This window comes from Rana temporaria, chromosome 7 (assembly GCF_905171775.1).
Source record: "Rana temporaria chromosome 7, aRanTem1.1, whole genome shotgun sequence".
Lineage (NCBI taxonomy): Eukaryota > Metazoa > Chordata > Amphibia > Anura > Ranidae > Rana > Rana temporaria.
The window spans coordinates 101,174,389-101,196,764 of NC_053495.1; the positions used below are offsets into that span (position 1 = coordinate 101,174,389).

At 39.7% G+C, this 22,376-nt stretch overlaps 1 protein-coding gene across 2 annotated transcripts in view; it reads right to left on the minus strand.

Annotated features, from left to right (window-relative positions):
• Positions 1–22,376, minus strand: part of HMCN1 (hemicentin 1) — a 384,153-nt gene that overhangs the window by 229,047 nt on the left and 132,730 nt on the right. For both annotated transcript variants that reach the window (XM_040359793.1, XM_040359792.1), the window contains exons 29-34: positions 21,523–21,649; positions 20,534–20,688; positions 18,294–18,572; positions 14,704–14,985; positions 7,749–7,857; positions 4,312–4,481 (exon numbers count right to left, since the gene is read on the minus strand). In XM_040359793.1, coding sequence (XP_040215727.1) covers positions 4,312–4,481; positions 7,749–7,857; positions 14,704–14,985; positions 18,294–18,572; positions 20,534–20,688; positions 21,523–21,649 — 1,122 coding nt within the window. The remainder of the gene's footprint in view (positions 1–4,311; positions 4,482–7,748; positions 7,858–14,703; positions 14,986–18,293; positions 18,573–20,533; positions 20,689–21,522; positions 21,650–22,376) is intronic.

Sequence of the window (22,376 nt, forward strand, 5' to 3'; positions counted from 1 at the left end):
CGTGAAGCTGACCGCACGCGTTCTTAACAACAATAAGTTATCATCTGTCAGCGGGCTTCTCCTCTGACAGATGTATGTTAAAGAAAAGAATGCCGGCAATTCCTTGGTAAAATGTTTAAAAAAACAGTGTAGGATTCCCCCAAGTGCATACCAGGCCCTTAGGGTCTGGTATGTATTTTAAGGGGAACCCCACACCACAATAAAAAAAAACGGCTTGGGTTCCACCCCAAAATCCATGCCAGACCCTTATCCGAGCATGCAGTCTGGCTGGTCATGAAAATCAAGGGGGAAAAGCGAGCGCTTTTGGTCGGTGCCCCCACCCCAAAGCACCTTGTCCCCATGTTGATGGGGACAAGGACCTTTTCCTGACAGCCGTGGGCTGTAGTTGTCGAGTTATGCGAGTGGAGGTCTTATTATAATCTGGAAGCCTTCTTTAAAAAGGGGGTCCCCAGATCCCAACCATCGTACCCGTACCCATTCACAAAAGAGACAAAATTTTGACAAATCCTTTATAAAAAAAAAATAGTGTACCACAATGTAATCCACCGTGAATCACGCCGCACGCCGACCATAAAATAGAAAACATTTGAAAGACTCCTAGCCTCCTAAAAGGTCTCCCAACTAATGAGCTCTTTTCAGGGTTTGACAGCTCTTTTATAGGCAAGGGCAGGGCCACCCGGGTACGTCATCCGGTGGCACGGTCCCCTTCACATGTGACATCAGGTCACGTCAGAAGGGGGCGCGGTGCCATCAGGTGACCCGAAGAGAGCTCATAAGTAGGAAGACCTCTTAGGAGGCAAAGCGTCTTATCCATTTTTTCTATTTTTTGACCGGCGGGCGGCGTGATTATTGGTGGATTACATTGCGGGACACTATTTTTTTTTAGTTTAATAAAAGAATTTGTCAAAAACTGTCTCCTGTTTTTCTAACTTTTTGACAATTTTTTGGTGAATGGATAGAGGTATGATGTACCTGATACCCATTCACATGGGGGGGTCGGAATCTGGGGCCCCCTTGTTAAGCCCCCCACCCACAGCCCCCGACAACCACAGCCCACCATTGTCGGGAAGAGGCCATTCTCCTCATCATGGGGACAAGGTGCTTTGGGGTAGGTGGAGCGCAGCACCCCCCCCTGCCCCAAAGCACCTAGGTTTTCAGCACACAACATCCAGCCACCATGAATACAAAAGCGATAACACAAAGGGTTTCAGAGAGGGGTCTCACTTATGCTGCCAGTGCTGGCAATATCATTAACATAATAGATATATCGACAGCAACCATTACTGAATGGTATACTGGACAGGTATTTAGTGCCACTTGGAGTACAGCAGGGGGGATGGGAAATCACTAATAACAAATGTAAGGTGGGCTTCAGCCCAATCACCAAGTGATCGATATTAAGAACTGGTAAACAATATGTTAATGTCCATCAGTTCATTGTCCATAAGTCCATGCAAACTACATTCTCGGTAAAGGCAGCCCCAGCTGTCAGAGTAGAAGCAGCTCTGGAAAACAAAAATGGAAAGACACAGCAGTGCTATCTAAGTGTAGTAGTGTAAGGGGAGGGGGGACTACTACATATAAATGTTTTACCAATTTTTACTGCACTTTACCTTCCCTAGGGGCTGACTGCCATTAGTGCCGCCAGGAGACGCTAGTTTTCATCAAGCCTTAACACAGGTACCCTAGTGAATTTGAACAAAACTGCGTTGGCTATATATGATGCACTTAAACATTAAAGTGGTTATAAATCTTAAACAATGTTTACCTTATTGCATTCCCTGCATTAAGGTAAAACATTTATTGGTAGTAGTCCGCCCCCCCCCCCTCCCATTACCTGAGTTCTCATTATATTTAGATGCAGATAGCGAGGCTCAGGAACAAGCCCACAATATTCCCCGAATGGGAAGAAGCTTTCTATGCACTCTCCAAAGAGGAGGAGCAAGAATTGCAGATGAAGGAACTGTGAAGAAGAGGTGTGGGTTGCTCTGTGTAATTCCACCAAAAGTATTAAATGTAACCTTTGATCTGAATTGTTTTATCAGTGATTTATGAAGTATTATGAAACAATCCTCATGGTTTTAATATTATTTTTATGTTAATTTAATGTAAGTTTTGTTTTATTTGAATATGATATATGTTTTTTAAGTATTTTTTTAATTATTATAATCAATATAAGGTGGGTAGGACTGAAGATTAGGTTAAGTAAATGGGTGGATTTTAATGAATCAAAGATAAGGATTGGTGAAAATAGTGTGATGTAATTACTCATTTGTCCACAAGGTGAAGACTCATAATATGTAGTATATAGGTCCTAAATTGATTGGTAAATTATAGTTTTTATAAATAGTTCCTTTTTAGGGGGATTTTGGTTATAGAATATAGATATCAGAGGTCAATATTTTAACTTTGAAATGTTTGATAATAAGAGTATGTGTTATGTGGTCTAATCTTCATATCTTCCGTATCCCATGCAGCAAGCAAACACTGTATTTTACATAGTTAACAAGCTGAGAAAGGGTTAACAAAAACTAACCAAGGTATGATTGGCTGAAATAGGATTGAATACCAGTAGTTGGGCGGAAATAGCGCTGGTAGCAAAGCAAAGCAACAGTAAACAAAAAAGCTGTTGCTATTTAATGAAGGTCAGGAAGGCAAGGCTTTGTTTACCCTTGAGGAAATTGGGGGTAGTGATGAAATGCATTGCGGTGGGGGCTAGTGACGTCATCACGCTATCCGGGCATCACTAGATGTTTGGCTTATGAGGTGATGAAAAAGTCTATACCTTAAAGGGGCAATAACTATAAATTCTGAAGTGATTTTAAGTTGGTGCACTTACTTTGTAGTGCACTATTTCTGTAAGTGTCTTTCTATTATTTGAGTAAAGTGATGCTTTTTAAAGAGGTAAAGCACCATGATTTTTTTTATTTGTTTTGAGCTGAAAAGTTTCCTGATGGATAGTGTGGCTTAAGGCTGTTCTTATTAACAATGGTTAAAACAAGGAGAACGTGGTATACTTGGATTTTGCAAAAGCGTTTGACACAGTTCCGCACACACGGCTCATGTGTAAGGTAAAGTCTACAGGATTGGAAATATCAGTTTGTAAATGGATAGAAAACTGGCTAAAAGACAGAATTCAGAGAGTAGTGGTTAATGATTCTTACTCTGAATGGTCTAAGGTTATCAGTGGTGTACCCCAAGGTTCAGTGTTGGGACCCTTATCATACATACTAGGGGTAGTACAACTGGGAAAATCCGTAGTGGAGAAGGATCTGGGGGTTTTGGTAGATCATAAGCTCAATAATGACATGCAATGCCAAGCTGCAGTTTCCAAAGCGAGCAAAGTCATTTCTTGTATTAAGAGAGGTATGGACTCCAGAGAGAGAGATATCATTTTGCCCCTGTACAAATCATTAGTAAGACCTCATCTGGAATATGCAGTTGAGTTTTGGGCACCAGTTCCTTAAAAAGGATATCGGGGAACTGGAGAAAGTGCAGAGAAGGGCAACCATAAGAGGCATGGAGGAGCTCAGCTATGAGGAAAGATTAGAGGAACTGAATTTATTCTATCCTGGGAAGAAGAGAATAAGGGGGGATATAATCAACATGTACAAATTTATAAGGGGTCCATATAGTGAACTTGGTGTTGAGTTATTCACTTTACGGCCAACATAAAAGACAAGGGGGCACGTCTAGAGGAAAAAAGATTTCATCTCCAAATACGGAAAGGTTTCTTCACAGTAAGAGGTGTGAAATTGTGGAACAGACTACCTCCAGATGTGGTTCTGGCCAGTTCAGTAGATTGCTTTAAGAAAGGCCTGGATACTTTCCTAAATGTATATAATATAACTGAGTACTAACATTTATAGGTTAAGTTGATCCAGAGAAAATTTGATTGCCTCTCGGGGGATCATGGAGGAATTTTTTCCCCTGCTGTAGCAAATTGGAATCATGCTCTGCGTTTTTTTTTTTTGCCTTCCTCTGGATCAACTGTGGGTATAGAATTGGGTATATGGGATTGTACCATATATATATATTTTTTTATAGTTGAACTGGATGGACTTGTGTCTTTTTTCAACCTGACTAACTATGTAATTATATTGATATATTATAGAAGGTGATAGTTGCTAGTAGACATACATTTCGGTTTATATATCGCGTTGAACTTTTTGTTGGATTCGTGCATGCAGTACAGTAGTTTGCCATCTTCTTCTATAACAGAGTCCCTTTCAGTTTGTGTATCTTTAAAAACAATCATCGCTTGACATGCTAATAAGATTGCATTAGAAAGAAGGAGTCTATGTTATTTACCATGCACATTGACGTTAAATATTTTTCTACTTGTCCCAGCCTCATTTTTCACAACACACTCATAAACTCCACTATCGGATGAGCCTGAGCTTGAAATTATGAGCTTTTGTCCTTTGTCTTGAATATGCAAATCATTGCTTGGCTCAAGAGGAATTCCATTTTTTAGCCACCTTTTTAAAGAGGAAAAAAAATCATATTACACTTAGTGCCAAGGGTATCTGGTTAGAAAATCATGCGGTTATACAAGGTTCTGTAATTTTTTTTTTTTAAAAATCACATAAATGCTAATGAAAATAATATTGGTTGATTTATTTTATCACCAAAAAAAAATCCTTACCTTACCAATCCTTACTGTAAATCAGGTGGCTATGTTAGTTTTAGTTTCTGGTGAATTTGCATTTATTTTCACCTGGTGATCTGGCCATTGATACTCTTGCTGATTTAGGGTGTCTCTACTTTGGATCGAGAAGCAATGGAGACACGTTTGGACATCAGCATTGTCAAATTGTGTAAAGGGAAGTGTTAGGTGCGCTAGCAGATTTAGAATGACTAATGAATTAAAGTGGTTGTATACCCCACTTTTTTACTTTTACCTACAGGTAAGCCTATAATAAGGCTTACCTGTAGGTATAAAGAATATCTCCTAAACCTGTACGGTTTAGGAGATATTCCCCCCGCAATGCGCCGCTGATTGCAGCGGCGCATGCGCAGCGATAATCCTCGGGTAAAGGACCGGCAACTGCCGGACCTTGCCGGTTTGAAGTCTCCCGTGCACACCATCTACCTCCCACTTTTGCTGGATAGTATATGTGGGGGACACACTATGAGAAAATTGTAAGAACATTTTGAACAAGGAATGATTGTTTGATTAAATTTTTATTTAACCACTTCAGCCCCAGAAGATTTTACCCCCTTCCTGACCAGAACACTTATTACAATTTGGCACTGCATCACTTTAACTGACAATTGCACAGTCATGCAATGCTGTACCCATACAAAATCTGCGTCCTTTTTTCCCCACGAATAGAGCTTTCTTTTGGTGGTATTTGATCACCTCTGCGGATTTTATTTTTTGCGCTATAAACAAAAAAAGACCAACAATTTTGAAAAAAACACAATGGCCCAGATTCACAAAGGACTTACGATGGCGTATCTCCACGTACGCCGTCGTAAGTCCGAATGTGCGCCGTCGTATCTACGCGCCTGATTCTTAGAATCATTTGCGCTTGAATTCGGCCAAGATACGAGTGGCGTAAGTCTCCTACGCCGTCGTATCTTGGGTGCATATTTTCGCTGGCCGCTAGGTGGCGCTTCTGTTGATTTCCATGACGAATATGCAAATGAGCTAGGTACGCCGATTCATGAACGTACTTGCGCCCGGCATATTTAAATACACTGTTTACGTAAGGCGTCTGACCGGCGTAACTTTACCCCTCATAAAGCAGGGGTAAGTCATGCTAGGTATGGACATCGGAAACGTCGGAACAGCGTCGTATTTTACGTCGTTTGCGTAAGTCGTACGTGAATGGGGATGGGCGTAGGTTACGTTCACGTCGACTAAGCATTGTGCCGGTGTAATTTATGGAGAAAATTCGATGTGATACTGAGCATGGTGCATCATTTACGTGGGGTCACGATTCATTACCATACAGCACGCCCCCTACCAGCCTACTTTGAATTAAGCGGGCTTATGCCGGCCCATTTACGCTACGCCGCCATAACTTAGGGCGCAAGTTCTTTGTGAATACGGTACTCGCCTCTCTAAGTTACAAAAATACGCCCTCCTACGTGAATCTGGCCCAATATTTTTTACTTTTTGCTATAATAAATATCCAATTTTTTTCTGCTATTTTTGTCAGGACTGCGATATTGCAGCAGACACATCGGACACTTTTGACACTATTTTGGGACCATTCACATTTATACAGCGAACAGTGCTATAAATATGCACTGATTACTGTATAAATGTGACTGGCAGGGAACGGGTTAACACTAGGGGGCGATCAAGGGGTTAAATGTTTTCCCTGGGAGTGATTCCTACTGTGGGGGGAAGGGACTGACTGGGGGAGGTGACCAATCTGTGTCCCTATGTACAAGGGACACAGCATTGGTCTCCTCTCCCTGATAGGACGTGGATGTCTGTGTTTACACACAGACATCCATGTCCCTGGCTCTGTGACTGCCGATCGCGAGTATGTGGCGGACATCGTGGCCACCAGGCACGCACATTGGCACCCGCGTGAAACAGCGGGCACAGCTTTTCCGCGATGTGCGCCCTCGGCGGTGCGCAACACGGAAGAAAACAGCAGGACGTCCACCCAGCAGTTCAGGTCCGCGCTGCGGCCGTCTTTTGAAGTGGTTAAAAAACGAATTTCTTCATCAGTTTAGGCCAATACGTATTCTTCTACATATTTTTGGTTAATAAAACCGCAATAAGCGTATATTGATTGGTTTGTGCAAAAGTTAGAGCGTCTACAAACTGTGGGAAGGATTTATGGCATTTTTATGGCGTTTTAATTTGTAATTATTTTTTTACTAGTAATGGCGGTGATCTGCGATTTTTAGTGGTATTGCGATTTTGCAGCGGACAGATCGGACATTTTTGACACATTTTTGGAACCATTGACACTTATAGAGCAATCAGTACTATAAAAATGCACTGATTACTGTATAAATGTCACTGGCAGGGAAGGGGTTAACAGTGTGTTCCCTTACTGTGTTCTAACTATGGGGGGATGAGACGGACTAGGAGAGATGACAGATCGCTGTTTCTACTTTGTAAAAACAGACGATCTGTCTCCTCTCCTCTGACAACACAGCACAGCGCACCCTCTGGTGACGTATATGTACGGGATTTCCCCCAGGAGAGCCATTCTGCCACAGTTTATCTACGTGAGCCGGTCGGGAACTGGTTAATGTGTATTGTTTTCATACAAGAAAAATTTGATGCAAAAAACTGCCATGATCAGAAACAATAAATAAATAAATAACTCAAGCAAAAAAAAAACCTTTGTCATACAATAATTTTTGTTCAATTAGTACCATCCTAAGTTTCAATTTGCTGTGAAAGATCGAGGAAAACCATATTTCTCCTAATTTTCTTTTAGTGTGTACCCAGTCTAAGTCTGTTAAAGGAAGTTCAAAAATAACAGACTTACTTGCCGAAACACCAGGTGAGAAAGAAAAAAAAGTCTAAAAAATATAACGAATGCTGCTCACATATTTACGAATTGGTTATATTACATTTTTGGTTTTGGATTTTAATTCCACTTGGGGTATGGACAGACATCAATTTGAGGAACAGCTTTCAATTTTCTACTATAAAAACCAAAATATTTGTATTCAAAATTTTTAACTGGTGCCTATAATCCATAAATGAATCTCAACAAAGACATAATAAAGAATGTGAAAACAAAATAGATATACTTGCATCTTACATTACAGCTGGAAGGGGGATTCCTTTGATATAGCATTCCAGTTCCACAGGATTGCTGGCAATGACAGTGTACTCTCCTGGATCATCAATATCCTCTATAGTTGGCGGTACTGTATAAATTGCATAGAACAACCATTTTAGAAATATAGATGTGATGAAACAAGTACCGTATCTTCCGGCATATAAGACGACTGGGCGTATAAGACAACCACCTAATTTTCCAGGAAAAATTTTGGTTTTGGGATATACTCAATGTATAAGGCCCCATACACACGTCCGAGGAACTCGACGGGCAAAACACATCGTTTTGCCCGTCGAGTTCCTTGTGAAGCCACCGAGGATCTCGGCGAGCCGAAATTTGCCATTGAACAACGAGGAAATAGAGAACATGTTCTCTATTTCCTCGCCGAGGTCCTTGTCGGCTTCCTCGGCCGAAAGTGTACACACGGCCGGGTTTCTCGGCAGAATTCAGCTCTGAACCGAGTTTCTGGCTGAATTCTGCCGAGAAACTCGGTCGTGTGTACGGGGCCTGAGACTACCCCCTTCTTACTAGTCTTTCTGGAAGCTGATGGGTATCCAGAACCGCTGACAGAAACAGGCTTTTTCAAATCTCACTGTGCCATTACATTACATTCCTCACTGTGCCATTACATTACATGCCCCCACTGTGCCATCAAGTGCCCCCACTGTGCCATCACTTGCCCCCAATGTGCCATCACTTGCCCCTCACTGTGCCATCACTTGCCCCTCACTGTACCATCACTTGCCCCTCACTGTACCATCACTTGCCCCTCACTGTGCCATCACTTGCCCCTCACTGTGCCTGAACTTGCCCCCTCACTGTGCCTGAACTTGCCCCCTCTCTGTGCCTGAACTTGCCCCCTCTCTGTGCCTGAACTTGCCCCTCTCTGTGCCTGAGCTTGCCCCCACTGTGCCTGAACTTGCCCCCCAGTGCAATCACTGCAAACAGTGCCATCACTCACTTTTTTTCTGAATAGACTTCAGGCGGTGCGGTGCAGTGCGGTGACAGTCTCCGTGCTGCGAGCGTCAATGATTTAAAAGACGCGCCTTCTCCTCAGACTGTCCTGTGTTAGGCGGAACACAAAATTTCCCAGCAGCGCCTCTGTTCTGTGTTCCGCCTATCACGGACGTCTTCTCATCTCGTGCGAGGATGAGAAGGCATCTGTTATAGGAGGAACACAGAACAGAGGCGCTGCTGGGAAGATTTGCGTTCCACCTATCACAGAACACTCTGAGGAGAAGGAGCGTCTTTTAAATCATTGACGCTCGCAGCACGGAGACCGTACCCGGCGTATAAGATGACCCCCGACTTTGGATGCATTTTTTTGCATCCAGAAAGTCGTCTTATACGCCGGAAAATACGGTACAGTATGTATTAAAGACGAAATGGCCACAAACTATTTACCATCAGTTGGTGTGACAGTAATTCAGTAATATAACAGTTTCATGTGTGAGTCTTATGCTATTTAGGAGCCTATAGGACTGAAATCGCACCCAAGTTGTATCAAAGTAGTGCAGGAACCTTTTCTAAAGTCAGAGCGACTTGTGTAGTATCAGTTACAGTTTACAAAGGGGTTGTAAAGGTAAAAAAATGTTTCCCTAAATAGCATCCTTTACCTTAGTGCAATCCTCCTTCACTTACCTCATCCTTCGATTTTGCTTTTAAATGTCTTTTTTTCTTCTGAGAAATCCTCACTTCCTGTTCTTCTGTCTGTAACTAAACACAGTAATGCGACACTTTCTCCCTGGTGTGGAGAAAGCCTCTTGAGGGGTGAGGGGGCGAGCAGGAGAGTCAGGATGCCCACTATCACACAGCTCCTTTTTCTATCTGCAAAGTAGATAGCGTCCTGACCCTCCTGCTCGCCCCCTCCCCCTCAAGAGGCTTTCTCCACACCAGGGAGAAAGCCTTGCATTACTGTGTAGAGTTACAGACAGAAGAACAGGTAGTGAGGATTTCTCAGAAGAAATAAGGACATTTAAAAGCAAAATAGAAGCATGAGGTAAGTGAAGGAGGACTGCACTAAGGTAAAGGAAGCTATTTAGGGGGAAAAAATGTACCTTTACAACCCCTTTAAGATGGCTCTCAAAGGGAAACAAAGGGTTCTCACAAGGAGGATCCGCTGCAGTAGCAGTGTGAGCCGAGCCTAAACCAGTGGGACTTTGTTTACTAAAAAATGATCTGCACCCACTGATGCATCTGCAAACCATGCCAAATGACATATTATCAGTGCGTGGTGGGATCTCAGTCTGCATGCATGAAATAAAATGCACAGAAATGAAGGCTTTGGTCATTTCATGCACTGCTATTTGTGACTGCATGTTGTAATAAATGTAGCAATGCTGCCCTGTTTACTTCAAGAGCACTGCATACAGATCTTTGAAAGCTGCTCCTTTGTTTAGCATACTAGCCTTTTATACAATTTTTGTTTTATTTTTTTAACATAATCTTAAAATGCAACTTATTTCACATTATCTGCATATTAAGCACAAAAAACAGCATTACCCTAATGTTTAATACACATTGAAAGTAGTGGCTGCAAAGTATGCATCAAACATTAGCACATGTGTTGGCAGATCAGTTAGGAAATCGTTTTTCTTGGGTGCACAGAAGTCCTTGATCATTCAAACCCGTAACACGAGCACACTGATTATCTTCATAGCAATTTCCCCCTACTCTTGTGCATTTCCTTTTAGTAAAAGGCCCAATGATTAGAAATTTTATCTCTTAAAAAGTCAACAGTTAAATCTCAGTATGTTCAGTAAGAGTTGAGGGGTTCGCCTAACACTATATGTGGTAGGATGAGAAACCATGTATAGTACGGAGGGCCGTCTTTTTGCATGGGCACTCTGGACAGTTGCCCAGGGGCCCCACTTGCTGAGTGATATCAAATGCACTCCGCCTGTGTCTGTGACAGATAAAGGAAGCATCGGCTCTGCGCTCTACTGCAGCCACATGCTTCCTGTCACACTTCCGCGTCTCAGAGGAGCCAGGCAGCAGTAACCACGCCAGCATTAATACCCACCAGCATTAGCAGTACCCACACCAGCAATAATACCCACCAGTAGTACCCGCACCAGCATTAATACCCGCCAGCAGTAAAAAATGAGCTTCCCAGCACAATGGGGCAGCAGCGTTTAAACTGGCTTTCACTCATGTGTATAGAAATTACATTCTAAAAACCATTGACTTCAAGACAATTATAAAGGAATTCTCTACAAGAAGTATTGCAAATTTAATAAATAATTAGTGCTTTTGTACTGTCCCATTTCAATCTGTAATTTCTTGTTTTTCAATTTCTTGCTTTTCAAGCTTGTGTTATATTGTCCAAGGTTGTGTTAATGTTTAAACACGGATTTTGTTGGAAGTACCAATAAATATAGCCTTATTGATAATTTGTATGTTTATTCTCGTGCGTGATTGTGTAGACAGGGCCCCAGTGCATTGTATTGCCCGTGGCCTATAATGCTCTTAAGATGGCACTGACAATATGCGCATAAGTATTGTTCCATCTTCAGTGGCAGATTCTTGTGAATGCTTTGCTCTATAAACTCATGTTCTGAAATACCAACGTCAAGCTCTAACTATCATTTGAACCCTAATATGTAATCTAATGTGACTATTGTCAGTGAAAAAATGAGCAGACAGAAGCTGTTTTCAGTTCATTAATAATTTGTCACGAAATGCAGCCAAGAAACTTTGCCAAATACAGTACCAATTAGGAGAGTTTTTTTTTTTTAATAAGACGTTCTTCTAATCTTTAGATTAGTGTTAAAACTAAGCAAGCACGTCATCACCATGAACTTCAGAAAAATAGTTTAATTCACAATTGAGGCTCATACGTTTATTTCAGGTACTTATATAGCACCCAGAATTTACACAGTGCTTTACATATAAACAACCCCAATTCCAAAAAAGTTGGGATGCTGTGTGAAGTCTACGTAAAAACAGAATGTAATGATTTCTAAATGTCATAAACCCACATTTTATTCATAATAAAAAATAGAAAACATAATAAATGTTTAAAATGAGAAAATAAGGTAATTTTGAAACTGATGGCAGCAACATGTCTCAAAAAAGTTTGGGACAGGGCAAGAAAAATCTGGCTAGGTACAGCCCAATTCCAAAAACGTTGGGCCATAAAGCAAATGATTATGGACATTGCACTTCTCAAAAAAAACTATGTGTGAGTGTGGATTAAGGGGAGACTCACTCACCTAGAGAAGCTTTCTTCGTTTCATTGTGTCAAGGCCATGTTTACCACAGAGTAGCATCCCCTTTTCACTGTAACACAAATCCAGATTCACCCCTCCAGAGTAGTACAGTGTCATTATGGTGACACTGAACTACTCTGTTGAAAGTGTGTAAAAAAAATTGTAAAAGTAGGAAAGTAAAAAAAAAAGAAGAAGAAATGGAATCAATTATTAATTATTATTTAATTAATTATTAATTATTATTTTTTTGTTAAGATACTGTCACCAGTCAGTATCCCTGATCCCCACCACGCCATATTATGATGCTGTACTGAACTGGTGACAGTATGTAAAAATAAATTGTGAGAAAAAAAACACATTTAATTTCTTAATTTTTCAGAAAATTTAAAAAAAAAATTACAACTTCAAAAAGCATGTCATGCCTTCTACTTAATATCTCAGACTGTCTATTTTACAAAAAGGGGTTTTTATTTTTGGGCTTTTTTGCATGACTGCACAATTGCGCAGTGCTGAATAGCAAAAAATGGTCTGGTCATGAATAGGGATGAGCCGAACACCCCCAGGTTTGGTTTGCAGCAGAACATGCAAAAAATTTGTTCGAACACGTGAACACCGTTAAAGTCTATGGAACACGAACATGAAAATCAAAAGTGCTAATTTTAAAGGATTTATGCAAGTTATTGTCATAAAAAGGTGTTTGGGGACCCGGGTCCTGCCCCATGGGACATGTATCAATGCAAAAAAAAGTTTTAAAAACTAACGTATTTTCGGGAGCAGTGATTTTAATAATGTTTAAAGTGATCTGTATTGCTGGTACTCGACAATTCATTATAGCCGCGAGTAGTTTTAAATGACTTTTTTTCCTTTAGAAATGTAATTTTGTGCAGGGACAGTTCTAAGCATGGGAAACATGCGCTACTTTACATGCATACTATAGACACCCCCAGGTACGATTTTTTTTTAAAAAAAGTCACTTTTATTGTTTCACTTTAAGCATTATTAAAATCACTGCTCTTGAAAAAAATGTCTGTAATTTTTTTTTTTTCATTGATACATGTCCCCTGAGACAGGACACAGGTTCCCAAACACTTTTTATGACAATAACTTGCATATTAACCTTTAAAATTAGTACTTTAGATTTCTCCCATAGACTTTTAAAGGGTGTTCGCTGTTCGGCGAACAGCCAATGTTCATGTCAAACTCATGTTCGACTGGAACATAAAGCTCATCCCTAGTCATGAAGGGGGTAAAACCTGTCAGAGGTCAAGTGGTTAACAATACTCTGTAAACATTTGGGAACTGAGGAGACCTATTGCTGGAGTATTGGGAGAGGAATGTATGCTGCTCTAAATCCTGGATATATCTTTCAGAATTGATGATGCCTAATGTACCAACAGTGCTGAGTATTGATAACAGGCCAGACGGTCTGTCTCCTCTGTTGTGGGTTGTGGGTCAAATTTTGATTCATCTGACCACAGAACAGTCTTCCACTTTGCAACAGACCATTTTAAATGAACTTTGTCCCAGAGAAGACAATGGCCTTTATGGATGTTGTTCAAATGTGGCTTCTTATTTGTTGATATATCCTTATATTGCATTTTTGGATGGCACTTCAAACTGTGTTCACAGACAAATATAAATATTCCCCAGCCCATGCAGTGATATCCATCACAGAATCATGCCTGTTTCTAAAGCAGTGCCATCTAAAGACCCAACCATTATAAATACAGGTATATCCAGTATAAATATATCCAGTATTGTGTTTTGGCCTTGTCCCTTCCGCACAAAGATTTCTCCATATTCTCAGAATCTTCTCAGAATCTTTTGGTGATATTATGTACTGTAGCTGATGATATCTTTAAAACCTTTGCATTTTTACATTGCAAAACATTATTCTGAAATTGATCGACAATTGTTAGACGCAGCTTTTCGTAGGCTGGTTAACCTCTGTCCATCTTTACTTCTGAGACACTCTGGGGTTGATTTACTAAAGGCAAGTTACACTCTGCAAGTGCAGTTGCTCCAGAGCTTAGTAAACAAGGTAAATCTTCACTTTGCAAAGAGTTCCCAATCATGTGCAAGTAGAAAAAAAACTGTGTTTTTGCTTGCACATGATTGGATGATGAAAGTCAGCAGAGCTCCTGCTCATTTACTAAGCACATTGCAAAGTGCACAGTCTAGCATCCTTTAAGAAATCAACCCCTCTTACTCCCCAAGATGCTCTTTTTATCATGTGGCTATGTACCACTTACTTTTCTAGCTTTTCGGTACCCTGTCCGAACTTTTATGAGACGTGTTACAGACATCTATTTCAAAATTTCCTGATTTTCTTTTAAAGTTATACATTTTCTCAAGTAAATGTTTAAAATTGTTTCTATTATGAATAATAATAAACAAATCCTCCTCCTCCCTACCCTCTAGCCTATAATTGGACAATGAAGGAGCAGCAGCAGACCGGTGAGTTCAGCAGACTTTGCATGCGGCACGTCTGATTGGTTTCTACCGCTGTCCTTCCATCCTCCAGTCTGAGTTCTACTGTGCAGGGAATTACAAGAGACCAAATTTAATTGCATTTGAAAAAAAGACTTAATGATTTTAATGAATACACAATTGCATTACATGTTGTTTTCTTTTTTTTTTATGCACCTGGAGCCCATCTTTAGTAATACATTTATGTTAATATGCTGGTAATGAACAAGACTTCTGGAGAGAGTTCAGCTTACCTAAAATGTGAACATTGTATATCATTTCAGATTTTCCTGCTAGATTTGTGGCCACACAGATATACTGTCCTTGGTCAGACTCCACTGTTGACTTTATCTCCAGCTTTTTTCCATTATACAGAAGTCGTATGTTATCACTTATCTGTATAGGCACTCCTTCTTTTAGCCAAGTGATTAAGGGTAATGGATGTCCTGTGGCTTCACATTCCAGTACAAGTGTTTTACCAACTATGACCTTTGTGGTTTGAGGCTTGCTTAAGTCTTTATGAATGGAAGCCGGAGCTACTCAACAAGATGAATTTTAATTATTAGAACAGCAGGGTACCATGGACAGGACACACAGAACTTATTTAGACATATATATATTAAAAAAAAGCATTAAATAAAGGTATAGTTATTTAAATCCCAAAAGCATACTCATGGACTTAAATATAACATCCTGTTTTGATTTAAAAGAAATATGGCATAGATGGATTATATCTTAAAGTATTATTTCAGATCTGTTCTGTTCTAAACGTATACATTATCTTTATTTATACGCATCGTGGTTCATCTTTTTAATAGCATATTTTAAAAAAAAAAGTTTTTAGCATAGAAAATGCACTTTAGATGACATCACATCTAAAGATCTAAAGTTTTGCAAATCTATTCTTCAATTGTTTTCTAATAATTAAACAATATTAGTGCCCATTTAGGTGATATTTACTGTACATGCAGCCAGTGACATCACTGGCGCATGCGCTCTGAAGGAGAAGCCACTCGTGCTGTTCCTTTAGAGCCCTGTGCTGTGAACGGCAGCTCCTGCACACATGCAAACCCGGAAGCAAGGTGGACAAAAATGGAAGCTTCTGCAGCGCTGACATCTCCGTGTTGGAAGAGTTTCATTTTAAGGTACGCTTAACATTATGTGCTAGTATGCGCTGCCTTCTAGCACATTATGCCATTACCTTGCAGGGTAAGGGAAAAAAATGTGCCGCTGATCTGTCTGTCTATTCAGACACATAATTCAGCCCGGTCCTGCCCTACTCTCTTGTCATTGGCTCAGGTAAGTATTGGGGAGGGCAGATGTGGGGGGGTGCTACTGCTCACAGAAGGATGCATGAAGGTTAAAAACCTTGAGCCTTTAAAAACACGTTAAAGCTGAATTTTACTGTAGATATAATAATTATTGCATGGTTACATTGATGACTAAAGTAGTTGCTGCTACTACAGTGATTGCCAATAACATCTGGGTCCTTTGGCAAGTGGCTTCTCTTCTGCATACTGACCACAGGCAGTTGCTCAATCAGAATGCCTTTTTCAATGAAAAAAATACAAGGCATTTTTTAAATTACATTGGTACCATGCGAGCAACCCCCTGTTGTCAGTAAGCAGCAGGTAGCCTGCTTAGCACAGAACCCAGGACATTGCAGCATACACTTTAGTAGCGGGACTACTACAGTGATTGTTACGTTGCAAACCGATCCCTCAGGTATTGAATATGCATACTTACATTAGTCCACGCTGCATGTAACTATGCGATTATATCTAGGCTTCAGTTTTAAGGCATATGTAGCTTTAGATATATTTTATAACTTTACTAAACAATGCATACGTGTATAAGTGTATTATGTTATAGTACACTACCTAACTGCCTTTATCTTCCTTTCCTCAAAAAATTGTATGCCATCGTTATTCAGGGTCAGTATGTATTTTTAAGGAACAAGATGCTGGCCCATAGGTGACATCTTAAAGCGAAGTTCCAGGCAAAAAGACATTATGGTTTTAAACAATTGATCACATCACCCCCCCCCCCCCTGAAGGCTTTACTGCCGGTTTTCCCTACTTGCAATGCCGGTGCCTGCACCCGAAGCCAATGGACAGATCGGCTTGGGGTGCCAACATTACAGGCTCCATGGATAGGTAAGTACCCTTATATTAAAAGTCAGCAGCTACAGTATTTTCATTTTTTTCCCTAGGCTGGAACTAAAATTTTATCTAAACCAAAGAACAAAAACATTATATACTGCAGTTTACTAGTCCTTAAATGTGATGGTTTTTCCGTCTACAGTACCTATTGAAACAGATAGAAAGCCAGTATCCTTGTAGCTTTTGGCACATTGAAATGAAATCTCAAACAATCTTATCAGCTTTGACAGCTGTCACCTGTGAACTATACAACCCATCCTCCTTATGTAAAGGAAATAAGGTAAGAGGGAGAGAGAGCAGTTTAATATGACAACATGGCTCCATAGATCAATTACAGTAAGTAAGTGTTGTCACCCTAGGATTGGATGTATGATACTGGCAGAATCACAAGGTGAAACTAAAGGGAAACAAAAGCTTAAAAAAGGAATCAAATGAAGAAACAACTTTTAAGGACTGGAAAGCTGCAATATATTACATGTTTGTTATTGGATTTTTATACGCTTTAAAGAGGAAGTAAACCCTGATGGTTTTACTTCCTCTTTTGCTCCCTAATAACCCTGCAAATTAAAAGCATAATGGGCTAGTATGCAGCACATACTAGCCCATTATGTGACACTTACCTGTAAACAAATCCAGCGATGTCTCCTGTGCAGGCTGCATTAATCTTCTCGCCCCTCTTCCTTCCGGAGTTGCGGACTCCAGCTCTGTGATTGGCCGGAGCCGTGTGATGTCACTCCCGCACATGCGCATGGGAGCTGCTAGTAACGGCACGCGCTAGGTAAGAAACTGCATCGGAGGTCCGTTTCTTCATAGCGCATGCGCCAATTATATCATCTGGGCACTACAAGTGAAATATCTCCTAAACGGCGCAAGTTTAGGAGACATTTTCACTACCTATAGGTAAGCATTACGCCTTGTACACACCGTTGGACTTTTGACCATGCATAAGCCTGCCGTGAGTCCCTTGGAAGTGCGACAGAAAGATAGAGAACAGGTTCTCTATGTAAGGTCCGTTGGACTTCCGAGAAAAAAAGTCAAATAGAGGCTACACACAGCCGGACTTTCCGAGAAAAAAAACCTGTCTGACTTTTTTTCTCCAAAAGTCCGGTCGTGTGTACGAGGCATTATTCTTATTCAGAAAGAGTTTGAAGACCTTGCTCTTCCAGAAGTGTTATGGGGGCTTATAGGCCACTGCATCCTGGCCAGTAAAGGAGCTAGATTAAGAAGATCAGAATCTCTCTGCTCATTAAAGTCATACGCATCGAGGCCCATGGGTAAGGCTGTGTTTATAAGCATTTTTTAATAATAATAATAATAATAATAATAATAATAATAATAATAATAATAATTCTAGGCTACACATAGGTAAAGCTCACACAAAAGGGTTTACAACCACTTTAAGTAGTAGTTTTTATACATTGTTTTTTCTCCCATAGATCGGCCTCTACTATGTTACAACAGTCCTAATCAGACAACATCACTGCAGGCAATTAAAAAGAACTACAACAGTCTTCAGCAAACATCTTTTCTAGACTATAATAGTATTCAATTTAATTATGATAGCTTACAATACTACCTTTATTTAAACATATCTATATGCCTCAAGTTATTACAAATGTATACGTCAGTGTGAATATGAGTTTCATACTGTACAATGAAAACATCAAGAGCATATAACTTACCATAAACATCAAGCAGATACTCTCTCTCAGCATGTCCTGCAGAATTGGTTGCATAACACTTGTATTTGCCTGAATGTGTAACCTTCACCTCTGAAATATGAAGATATTTGCCATTTTCAATGAAACTGATATGTGTGCTCGCCTGAATTCTTTTACCATCTGTATACCATGTTATTGCAGGGTGAGGAATTCCCCAAACATCGCATTCAAGGCTGACTCTGCTGTCCACATTAAAAGATAACTCTGTCGTAGTGTTTTCATTCTTAATGCTGGGTGGAACTAGGAAAAAATAGCATTTTGTAAAATAATGTCAGTGTTACTTTCAAATGTAAAAAAATAATTACTGGTAAATGAATATAAATGATTCTAGTATAATGTTTACTTATTTATTTATTTTTGATGCTGACAATTTTTCCAGATAATATTAGACTGCTATACTATCAGGGACGATGTTGATGGACCTTTGTTCACTTCAAGTGGGCTTTGCACTCTCATGCAAGTCTTTGGGAATGTAAAGCGTATTACAACATCCCCACACCCGTGCAAACTCAATATTTAAAAAAAAATAGAAAATAAACCCAAACAATATAAACACAACAAAGTGTGAATACAAAAATGTGAAATGGCAAAATAACACATGAAAATCAACTAAAATGTAATAAAATAACCTCTAAAAATATTTATGTGGAGAGCTGCTCATCATAAGATTTAAAGTGATACTAAAGTCTTGTTTTTTTCTGTTTAAAAATAACAAACTTATACTTACCTGTTCTGGGCAGTGGCTTTGCACAGAGCAACCCAGATCCTCCTCTTTTCAAGTTTTTTGTCAGCTCTCATGGCCCCTCCCTCCTGCCGAGTGCCCTCATAAGAAGCAGCTTGCTATGGGGGCACCCTGAGCCAATCTGCTGCTCTGTGTGTCCATTCAGACACAGAGCAGTGGCTTGGCCTCGCCCCCTTTCTCTCTATTGGCTCATTGACTTTTATTTACAGCAACAGGAGCCAACGGCACACCACTGCTGTCTCAGCCAATGAGGAGAGAGAGTCTTGGCCAGCTGAGACTCTCGTACAAAAATGCTGGATCTAGATGGAGCTCAGATAAGTACCGGTATTAGGGGGGCTGGGGGGCTGCTGCACACAGAAGGTGTTTTATCTTCATGCATGTAATGTTTGAAAATAAAAAAAAATTCTGACTTTAGAACCACTTTAAAGTTAAGGCTAAAGACTAAAGTTCCTCAAATTGATGTCAAACTAATGCCATCAACACACCCCAAAACCCATCATCACAGGCCATACAAATGGTCATTGTGCTTCTGCTTGGACTTTATATGCTGCCTCCCACAATCCAGAAATGTAGGTTCCTTAGACATATGCATTGATGTACCAATCATGAGCAGATACCCAAATCATACACTCACAGTATTTTGTATGTGTCTCCCGTGCAAATGAGACATTGCATACATACAGTACATTTACTAAGAATTGTGTCTTGCAAAGAACTTTGCTAGCTAAGAGGCAGTATGCCTAAAATAAAAATGTAATTTAAGCCAACGATTTTGAGTCTTTCTGGCCACATCTCAGGAAGGAACAAAACTGAATGAAAAGCATAATGGTATAAATAAAGGGGACTGTAGAAAATGAGTATAAGTAAGAATGCCACAGCACATGTTATGCAGGGGGAATCACAGTGCATATTTTCTGATTTAGAATTCAATGCACATGTGTTTGTTTGTATTTTATTAAAATATACAGGGAAAATGCAGACATAGTAATTTGTACTGCTCTGAATCTGAATGTTTAACACATGCGGTCTAGGCCTGCACTGTAAACTGCAAGCATTGATGTACATTGTGATAGATAGGTTCATGGACTATAATTTGTATGCAGGGGTAAATTTGCACATCGATGTGAATCCATTGTTCAGGAATCCTACAGCAATTAATCCCTGATTTTGTTTAATTCCTTAGTTACTAAGACCCATTGACGTCTGTTGTGGTGGCACTCTGCAGCTCAAAGTACTTACTGTATAAACTGCCATCAACTATAAATAACAAACCTTGAATTGAGTAGTAATCTTGAAATGATGAACAATGTTACATCAGCTAAGTAGGATATCAATTTCTACAAATATGTATTTGAAGTTATGGGTAATTTCAAATTAGCTTAGTAGGATATATACCTATATATACTGTATGTGATAAGTAAATAGAATAATCATACCTTTAACATTACATTTAACTTACCATTAACAACTAATTTACTTTCTTTAGTTTGCAAACCAGCTGAATTGGTTGCTACGCATTTATATTGTCCACTGTCAGTTAAACGTGAGTTCTTTATGTACAAAGTTTGTCCATTTTCTAAAATATTAACATTTGTGTCTCCTCCTCCAACTAATCTAAAATACAAGTCAGGAAAAGTTAAGTAAAGTTAACATAAAAAAAAGGATACTTATTTCTAAAAGAAACACATTTTCTGCTAGGTAGATGCTGATGGGACAAATCACTTGTAGTTTTCTTGGTTTTCCCACCAAGTGAGATTTCACTTCTCAAGCTTCCCAAGTTGCTGCATGAACATCTGTATACTGTATGTTTAAACAACTTCTTGTATCCAGCTACATGTAATATATCAGTTAGGTGTAACAGCAAAATTCAATCAATGATTTCATTGGAGTCGCTTCGTGTTCACAGTATGTATTGATAATTTTTATAGTACAAATACAGCTGATAACATTATGAACATGCTAAAATGCTTTAAACATTCACAATGATATCAGTGGAAGAACCATATACATTGTGTCACGTTTCACAATTGCATGCAAGGATATACAGGGAGGAGATTATGTAATTAGTTCACATTGAACACAGAGCAATGTTTGTACATTATTGAGTCCTCATAACATTTTTAACATGTCCCAAAACATGTAACAGAATACATTTTGGCCTACAAAATTATGAAGAAAATTTTTGATTGGATATGTTTTATAACATAAAGTTTTTTTTTAAGTTTCTGTCTTGTTTGTTTATATAATAAAAAATAAAACACCCAGTGATGATCAAATATGACCAAAAACAAGCTCTATTTGTGTGAAAAAAAAAGATATACATTTAATTTACCTACAGTGTTGCATGACCACGCAATTGCCAGTTAAATTAGCACTGTGCCAAATTTCAAAAATGCCCTGGTCATGAACGGGGTAAAATCAATATGTGACCTACAGTATATGTCTTACCTATTATCTTTGAACCACTGAATAGCAGGATAGGGCTTTCCTTTTACCTCACATTTTAACTTAGCCGCTCTTCCAATAATTACAGAAATATCATCGACTGTTCCACGACCAGCAATTTCAGGTGGTTCTGAAACAAAATGAGAATATTAAATATTTTATATATATATTATATTGTTAGTTCATTCTGGCAGCTAAAAAATCTGGTACTACACGGCTTGCTGCATTGGTTATCGGCTCTGGTGTTTTCTCGGGAACCACCACGGACGATCACAGCTCTCCGACAGGTGGTAAGACTGTACAGTGCATTATTTATTATATGCATCTTTCAAACACTTGTTTGTAAGTGTAATGTATTAAGGGAAGGGGTTTTTATTTTAAATAAAAATCTTTACAATTTTATACTATGAGGCTTTCTTTCCCTTCCTTCTGTCTGAGTATCATGGAAAACTTTCAGCTGGTTACATCGTGGTTACATTCCACATACAGAGGCTGTTGTATATTGGGAATCTGGTGAGTGCAATTCCTATAGGGCAGGGATATGCAATTAGCGGACCTCCAGCTGTTGCCAAACTACAAGTCCCATTAGGCATAGCAAGACTCTGACAGCATCAAGCATGACACCCAGAGTCAGAGGCATGATGGGACTTGTAGTTTGGCAACAGCTGGAGGTCCACTAATTGCATATCCCTGCTATAGGGAGTGGAATCACAAGGTGTAGTGATGGATGAAAGTCTCAGGCCTCGTACACACGGCCGAGGAACTCGACGTGCCAAACACATCGAGTTCCTCGGCCAGTTCAGCACTGAAGCCGCCGAGGAGCTCGGCGGGGCGAGAGCTCCCATAGAACAACGAGG